The sequence below is a fragment of the Bos taurus genome, chromosome 18 (genome assembly GCF_002263795.3).
Source record: "Bos taurus isolate L1 Dominette 01449 registration number 42190680 breed Hereford chromosome 18, ARS-UCD2.0, whole genome shotgun sequence".
Taxonomy (NCBI): Eukaryota; Metazoa; Chordata; class Mammalia; order Artiodactyla; family Bovidae; genus Bos; species Bos taurus.
Genome location: NC_037345.1, coordinates 46628635 through 46637440, shown reverse-complemented (window position 1 = coordinate 46637440; position 8806 = coordinate 46628635). Strand labels below are relative to the sequence as shown.

The 8806-nt window shown below is 57.4% G+C and overlaps 1 protein-coding gene across 4 annotated transcripts; it reads right to left on the bottom strand.

Moving 5' to 3' along the window:
- Positions 1-301: 301 nt before the first annotated feature.
- Positions 302-7911, bottom strand: LRFN3 (leucine rich repeat and fibronectin type III domain containing 3). Of its 4 annotated transcripts, none has more exons than XM_005219031.5 (4): positions 6769-7911; positions 6555-6656; positions 3860-5299; positions 302-935 (listed from the first exon to the last, which is right to left on the bottom strand). In XM_005219031.5, the coding sequence occupies exons 2-4, from the start codon at positions 6647-6649 to the stop codon at positions 470-472; spliced, it is 2001 nt and encodes a 666-aa protein (XP_005219088.1). In that variant the 5' UTR covers positions 6650-6656; positions 6769-7911; the 3' UTR covers positions 302-469.
- Positions 7912-8806: the final 895 nt, after the last annotated feature.

Here is an 8806-nt window from a genome sequence, read left to right as displayed (position 1 = left end):
CTCCTAGGCTTCCCTCCTCACCACGTCTCTCATCGCTATGAGCTATCACTGTCTGAGGGGCAGGGCTGGGGGCTGCCTGGGTCACCATGGCGTCACCCAGCACAGGGCAGACCCAGAGAGGACATTCAGGGAATGTCTGCAGAGTGAAGGGATGACCTGTCTTCAGGCTCATCCAGGGACCTCAGACAGAAAGGGGCCGGGAGAGGGCGGTTCTCTCCCCAGGGGAGGCGTCCCATTCCAGACCCCTGAATGAACCCCCACCCCAACAGACAGAGACAAGGGCAAGGGCCCAGGCCCAAGCTTAGAAAAATAGGACTTTCTTGTTGTGCCCGGTGCCCCCGACACCCTCCCCGTCAGAGTTTTAAAAACCGTGAGCAATTTGGTGAGTCCGAGGCCAGGTCCCACGGGGTGTCTGGGTCCTGCCACCCCGGCGGGGGGGCCCTTCTGGGCCGTAGAGGTGGGCGCGAAGCTAGGGTCCCATGGGTTCGTGGCTGGGCCCCCACGGCTCACAGTCCAGCTGGACCACGGTGTGGGCCCTGGGTGCAGAGGGCTCAGGGGCCGGCGGGGCCGGCATGGGGCCCAGGGCGCCGTTGGTTTGGGAGCACACGCTGCTGACAGGCGCGGAAGCCTTGGTCTTGCCGGGGGGTTGGCCGCCGTGCACCTTGTAGCGCATGAGCAGCACGAAGATGAAGACCAGGACGGAGGCCACGATGACACCCCCCAGCGCGATGATCATGGTGCCGCCCAGGAAGGGCGCATGTGGGGCCCCGCAGGGCCGCAGCGCCGGCTCGGTGGAGAAACGGTTGCAGCCCACCGGCCGTGTGGCGGTCAGCCCCGTGGCGCTGTCCTCGTACACGGCGAGCACGCACAGATCGTAGGTGCGGCCTGACGCCAGGTCCGTCAACAGGAAGGAGCTGCTCTCGGCCGGGATCATTCTGGAGGGACAGGCAGGTGGGGGTCAAGTCAATGGCTGCCTAGCACCCACCCTGCACCCTGCCCCAACCCTCCAGTCTGGAAGATCCCCTCCACCCGCTACCCGAGGCCACTGCCTCATTTCATCCTAGGCCCTGAGGTCCCTGTAACCACTGCCTGAATTCCCTCTGGTTTGATACCCTTCAGTCACCTGACATCCCTCCATTCTGTTAAGCCAGTTTTACCCCAGTGGACCTTCTCATTTTCCTGCTGCTCAAATGTCCCTTTGATCTCCCTCTGGCCTCAGTGCCTACATTCTCACCAGTGCCCGCTTCCCCTCCACTCTGCTGCCCAGTTTGCCGTGAGCCCCACTGCCTCCCAAGTGTGGTTTCATTTTATATCCTGGTTCCCCTCCTGCACTGCCACCCTTCCAGCATTTTTTCCAAGCCTGCAGCCCAAGTTCCCTCTAGGCTTACTGCCCAGTTTTGTTCCACTCCCCTGCCTGACTTCACTCTGGTCTCCCCCACCCAGCTCATCGCCTGAATTCCCCAAGATCTCTCACCCTATTTCCGGCCAGCCCAGCACCGAGTTCCCTCCAGCCAGACATCTCTTCAACTCTGTTCCCAGTTTTGTTCTTTTTTTTTTTTTAATTTTTATGTGGATCATTTTAAAAGTCTTTACTGAATTCATTACAATACTGTTTCTTTGTTTTGTTTTTTTTGGCCCGGAGGCATGTGGGATCTCAGATCGCAGACCAGGAATCTAACTTGCACCCCTTGCTTGGGAAGGTGAAGTCTTAACCACTGGACTGCCAGGGAAGAGGCTGCCTGGTATTCCTCTAACCTGATGCCCATTTCCTTCTACCATCCCCCTGCCTCATCCAATTTCCCTCTAATCCCACCTCCACATCTCCCTCTAGGCCCTCACCTCATTTCTCTCTGTCCCTCTGACTTTCCTCCATGTGGGGCTTGGTTGCACTTTCCCAACTGCCTGACTTTCCTCTAGTGGAAAGCTAGAATTCTCTCTAATCTAACCGCCTGAATCCCCCATTGTGTTGATGCCCGATTTCCTTCTAACCTGCCAATGAAGGTCCCCTGGGCCTCACTGCCGTATTATTACTGCTGTAGCCGTAGCCTGCTTGCCAGAGAGCCCTGTCATCTGACTCTGTTTTCATTAAACTGATGCGCCTCAGTCATCGCTGCTGAGTTCTTTTCCTCCCTGTTGCCTTATTTCGTTCCAGTTCTGTCTCCTGATTCTCTTTTATCTCTCTGGCCTGGTTTCAATTTATCCTTATCTTTTCCATTTCCTTTTATCTTTAGTACCCAATTTCACTATATTTCCTTTTGTAGCAGGGCGCACTGTTGGAGATTTAACTTGTTTTATAATCCCTGTTTTACTCTTCAGTGGCTTTAATGAGGGAACTCTGTCTCTAGGAGGGTGACGATCTGGGAGAGCATTTGTCCCATCCTCCTCACCTCGCCCAGCAAGGTGGATGGGACTTGTGTGATTTTCAGGTGTGGGCCCTCTGTGGAATCGACTGAGGATGGCTGTCTTTGAAATGGAATGGAGAAAAGCTGGTTGGATTTCCAGGACTGACTGAGAAAGAAATCAAGTGATTACCTTTGGAGGTTTTGGCTTGTGGGGAGGCAAAGGGAACCCAGATACTGGGTTTACAAGGCATGGACCCCAGACCTTGGGAGGCCCATTCCTCCGCAGCCGGGTGTCAGGGGCAGTACCCCTGGGCCAGCCTGATAGTGAGGAGAGGGAGCCATCCCCAGCCATCCATGCAAAGCTGGACTTGGGTGAGACGTGTCAGTTGCACCTGGGTTACAGCCACCATCAGTGACCACATGTGGCCACAGTGGATGTTCCAACCTTGCCTGGATGACTGTCATGGTAACCCACTCTTGCAGTGTGTAAGCCCAGGTTTTGTTTGCAGCAAGAGAAGGGAGAAGGGAGTAGGGAGTCCCCAGCAATGGCAGACTGAGCAGTCCTGTTCACCTAGCAGTGGTGGAGCTTGAGCTAGCTTGAATATGATTCGGAAAAAAAAAACCCAAAAGCTGAGATATCACCATGTTAGAACTCCAAACACATGGAGCAGGGCACATTGTACAAACCCAAAGCCTAATCTCTCTATAACCTCCTCCCCCATTTTCCTTTTAACCTCTGGTCTGAGTTCCTTTGCAGGCTTTCCAGGTGGTTCAGTGGGTAAAGAATCCACCTGCAAGGAGATGTGGGTTCGATCCCTGGGTCGAGAAGATCCCTTGCAGGAGGGCATGGAAATCTATTCCAGTATTCTTTCCTGGAAAATCCCATGGGCAGAGGAGCCTGGCGGGCTACAGTCCATAGGGTTGCAAAGAGTCAGAGACTGAAGTGATTGAGCATGCACTGAGTTCCTTTGCAGCTGGGCTGCCTCACTCCATTTTCTCCACGATCCCTGGGCCCTCCTGCTTGATCTCTTTTTCTTCCTGCAGCCTGACTTGAATCTAGCTGTCATCTGGAAATACTTAGTTCTCTTTACAACTTAAATCTGCTCGTATCCCTTCAATCTTGCCTCCCCGGCTGCCCAGTTAAACTTCTATTTTTTTTTTTTTTTCTGGCCACGCCTTGCAGCATGCAGGATCTATCTTAGTTCCCCAACCAGGGATTGAACCCATGCTCCATGCAGTGGAAGCGCAGCATCCTAACCACTGGGCAACCAGGGAAGTCCGATTATGTTTTATTCTTGCTGCCGGATTTCCTTTTTCTGTGTGTTACTGTTTACTTTTGCTATCTTCTTTCTTTTTTACCACTGCTGTCACATTCCTTTTGCCTTCTCTGCCTTATTTCCTTTGTAACCCTGCAGCTTCACTTCCAGTGCTGCAGCCTGGGGTATCAGTAGGTGTTCCTCCAGCCCTCCCTCCACCTCGCTCCCCCACCTGAACTGCCCGCCGCCTGGACCCTGCACCTGTACACGAGGATGTCGTCGGCTGAGCTGTTGTACTGGATCTGGTACATGCGGATGCCCGGGATAGGCCGCTGATCTGGCCACTGGATGAGAGCCGCTGTGGCACCATGCTCCGTCACCTGGACACCACGGTCAGTAGGGGGCCCAGCCTCAGCCGCCTTGGCAGAGGCAGAGGCAGAAGCAGCAGAGGGCGGGGTGAGGGCATCAGGCTCCCCGTCCCGCGGGGGGTCACAGCTGGTGCTGTTGGCTAGCTGAGGGGGCGGTGGGGGACCCACGGTCAGCTCAACAGCGGCCGTGGCCTCGCCAGCTGCGTTGGCTGCGATGCACGTGAAGATGCCGCCATCTCCCGGCTCGGTGACCAGCAGCTCCAGTGTCCCGTTGGGGAAGGCGCGCGCCCGGCTGGAGTTGCCCAGCAGCCGGCCCTGGGGTGACACCCACCGCACGCGGGGCTCGGGGTCCCCCACCGCCCGGCAGCGCAGGGCGGCTGGCCGACCAGCAGGCACAGCCAGGGGCGGTGAGCGGTGGGTCACCACGGGGGGCTCGCACACAAACTCCTCCTCACCCACTGCCCAGAAGTAGCGGCCACCCAGGGCCGGCGGGGAGGCGCAGGCCTCCAGGTCATCCTCCCGCGCCAGCCGCCGCAGCCACACCAGCTCACAGTTGCAGTGCAGGGGGTTGCCGCCGAAGGCCAGCACCAAGGCGGAAGCAGGTGAGCCGCGGGGCCGGGCCAGCAGCGGCAGGCGGGAGAAGAGCGGGTCCGGCGGGATGGTGGTCAGGCGGTTGGAGGTCATGTCCAGCCGTGCCAGCTTGTGCAGGCGGGAAAAGGCGCCGGCGGGCACGGAAGCCAGCAGGTTGTGGTCGAGGCCCAGCGTATTGACGTTGCCCAGGCGGCCCAGCGCCTCCCAGGGCAGCTGCTCCAGGTTGTTGTAGGAGAGGTCGAGGTCCTCCAGTGTCTCGGCGCAGTCGTCCAGGGCCCCGGCCGCCAGGGCCGCCAGCTGGTTGTTGCTCAGGATGAGGTGGCGCAGGTTGACCAGGCCGCGCAGCTGCCCCTCGCCCAGCGAGGTCAGCCGGTTGCCATCCAGGTGCAGCGCGCGCAGGGCGCGCAGGTCTGAGAAGGCGCCGGCGGCCACGTGGCGGATGGTGTTGCGGGACAAGCTCAGGTGCAGCAGGCCTGTCATGTTGGCCAGGTCCCGGCGCCGCACAGTCGCGATGAAGTTGTCCGCCAGGCGCAGCTCGGCCGCCCGACGGTCCAGCGAGGGTGGCACGAAAAGGAGGCCTGCCCCCGGGCACAGCACGCTTAGGGGCAGGGACTGTGTCTGGCAGCGGCAGCGCCGGGGACACGGGCTGGGTGAGGCTGGCTGGGGTGGAGATGAGGCAGGGGCCAGCGGCAGCAGGCAGAGGAGCAGCGGGAGGACGGCCATCGCGGGCAGGGGCGGCCTGCTGGGAAGAGGAGGGGTTGTTAGGGCAGGCTGAGGCCAGAAGTGGGGTGCTGGAGGGGGTCGGGGTGGTCTGGGACCAGAAGAGAGGGTCATAGTGGGCTGAGAGCAGAGAACTTGATCAACGATGGTCACAGAGGAGTGGTCAGACAGACCAGAAGCCAGAGAAGATGGTTAAAGACTCAGAGAGGTGTGTCACGAGGGAAGAGAGGGAAAAGAAATGAACAAAGAAAGTCAGAGGGAAGAGAGGTGATTAGAAATGAGACAGGCAGAGAACAGGAGCGGTGATCAGGGTGGCGAGACGTGGCAAAAGAGAGAAGAGGTGGTCAAGGCAGTGGGAATGATTAGGAGTAGCCAGACAGGACCAGACAAGAGAGGTTGTTAGAGATGGTCATGAAGATGAGGAGTGGCCAAAAAGAGGGGAAGTTGCAGGGGTGGCCAGATCCAGGAGAGATGGTCAAAGATGGTCTGAAAGGGTCAAAAGGCAGAGAGGCGGTCAGAGAGGAGGAGGGGACAGACATGTCAGAGACAGATGGAGACGGGACAGCTGGTGAGACTGATGGGTGTGGGGAGAGGGCACCAGAGACAGGAAAGGCAGTCAGAGATGTTAGAAATGATCAGAGAGCATCAATGAGCAAGAGAGATTGAGAGAAGAGAGGTGGTCAGTGACGGCCAGGATGGTTGGAGACTGGCAGTTGGAGTCAGGAGTAGGTAGAGGACAAGAGAGACAGTAAAAGATGGTTAGACAGAGGAAAAGGTGGATAGAGGAAGTCAGAGAGGAGAGACAGAAGATAGAGAGAGATGGTGAAAGATGGTCAGAGACAGTCACGGGTCAAGGCTTAGAGTCAGGGGTAGACACAGGTAAGAGAGCTGCTGAAAGATGATTAGAGAGAGGTACTACAGACAGAGATGTCAAGGGTGGTCATTGAGTGAAACAGTAGACAGAGGTGGCTGGAGAGAGATGCTGTGGACAGGGGTGTTAAAGGCAATGATTAAAGACAGCAGTGGCAGACAGAGATGGTCAGAGAGGAGTGGGGGCCAGGAGGTAGCCAGGGAGAAGAGCCAGCGGACTTAAGTGTCAAAGATGATCAGAGAGAGAAGAGGTGAATAGAGATAATCAGTGAGAGGAAGAGATGGAGAAAGGAGACTGGAGAGCGGAGTGGTGGACACAAGAGGCAGCTGGAGATGATCAAATAAGACAGATGGTAGAAGAAGCTGGAGAGCCTGAGCCGGGTGTGGGGAGGGGGGCAGTCACAGACCTGGAGATGCCATCAGCTGGGGATGAGGAGGTCAGAGAGGGGCAGGGCTGGCCAAATGTCCACAGTGTTCGAGGTAGACTCTTGTGAAGGGACATCTGTTCCCTGGGGAAATTCCAAGGGTGCCCAGGGGGGACATGGTCCTCCTTACCTCCACCCCCAGCGATGAAGTTCCTCCCAAGTCCCTCCCCACCACAGGGTCTCCCAGTAGCCTTACCTGAGCTGGAAGCCGCCCCAGGGAGCAAGAATCCTCAAGCTCCGAGGGGTCAGGGGTCAGGGCTCTGGAGGGGGTGCCTGGTCATGCCTTCCCTTCTCCCAAAGCCTCTGTCTGTTGTGTCTCTGCTCAGATTTATGGCCAAAGAATCTCCAGACCTTGATACTTAGGGTCTTAGATCTCCAAATATTGGGCCTCTTAAGGGCTCAATTTTAGGGACCCAGGCCCCAATTTGGGTTGCCCGGAGTCACCGTCTCCCAGCTCCAGTCTTGGGATGCTAAACAGACAGATGGATAGTCTAAGATCTGAGTCCCAAGCCCAATCTTGGGATTTGATGCTAGAGTTCTGGGTTTAGATATTGGGGCGCTGAGTCAAGATTCACCCCAAATTTCAGCATTCAGCTTAGCAGCAAGGATTTCAGGCCCAAACTCAGGTAGGCCCTTTGCAATGCCAGGGTTCAGATCTTGGACTCTGAGGCCTAAATTTCAGGGTTCGAGTCTCAAATAGTAGGCTCCAGGGTGTAGAAATGAGAATCCAGTCCCAGATTTGAATGTCCCAGGCATAGAACTCAGAGCTCAGCTCCAAATTTGGGGATTCAGATGCCAAATCTCGAGGTTCAGGCTCCAAATATTGGGGTACATATTCCAATTCTTGGGGTTCCAGCTCCAAATCTTGGGGTCCCAGGGACTGATGTTGCAATTTCAGCCCCAAATACTGCTGTTCAGGCTCCAGGTCTTGGGGTCCCAGCCCCAAATCAGGCTCCAGGGCTCAGGTTTCCAGATTTCTGGATCCAATCTCGGGGTGCAGGCTCCCCAATTTCGGGGCGCGGGTCCTGGTTGTGGGGCGGCGGCGGCTCCACTCGCTTCGCGGGATGCAGCGGGGGCTGGTCCAGAGGGAGGGGGGCGGCTGCGGTGGGGGGGGGAGCGGCCAGGCAGCCCCGGGGGCCGGGGTGGGGCGAGGCCTGGGCGCGGACAGACGGACAGACAGGGACACACGGGGTGGGGGCACCGCAGCAAAGGCCGGGACGCAGGGGGGAGGGGCCGCGCTCAGAGACCCCTCCCCCGCCGGGGCCGGGGCGGGGGCCGGGCGGGGGCCGGGCAGGCGGGCCGGGTCCGGGCGCTCCCGCGGCCTCCTCGCCGGGAACCCAGGGCCGTGCGCGCGCCCGCGCTTAAAGGCGCAGTCCCCGCGCGCGCCCGCGCTTAAAGGTGTAGGCAGGTCCCCTCTCTCAAAGGCGCGCCCCTAGCCCCACCTTTCATGGAGTCGTCCTGGCTTTCCTTGGGAGAGAGAATCCTTGGATAAAGAGTCGGGAAGACAGAGAGGGACATAGAGACTGAAACCGAGAGACATACAGAGATAGAGAAAGACAGAGACAGAAAGATAGGCAGGCTTAGACTGAGGGACAGAGAGGAGCAGAATCAGAGAGGCAGAAACAGAGAGATAGGAAAAGACACACATATTCAAGGAGAGATGGAGATACAGAGACCCAGAAAGAGAAAAAAGAGACGAGGGACAGTACAAGTTAGAGATAGACAAAGAGACATAGAGATCGTCAAAGAGGCAGAGACTGAAGGAGAGACAGCGGCAGACTGAGCTGGGCAACTCAGCTGTGAGGATGTGTGTGTGTGTGTGTGTGTGTGTGTGTGTGTGTGTATCTGTGTGTGTCCAGCTCTCACTCGCAGCCTTGAATGTGATTCTCTATCCCAGAGACCTCTGCCCCCCAAGCCTGTCCCCTTCTGCCTTCCTGTCTCAGCATCACCTCTCTGGGATGTCCTTTAGGTGGAACTTCCTTGCTTGGGCCCTGCCTGTATCAAGCCTGATCTTTCAGGCCAGTGTGGAGACTCTGCTCTGTCCCGAGGCTCTTTGCATTGGCTGCAAGGGGAAAACTTGTCTCTGGAAATAGAGCTAGATGTCAAGTCACACTGGCCAGATATCCCATGGAGGAAGGAGAAGATAGGAATTGGAACAGAGGCAGGGGGCTGGCTGGGTTGACCCAGAAAAGTATATCCACTGCCTCCCCCTCCTCAACTCAGGTCCACTGCCC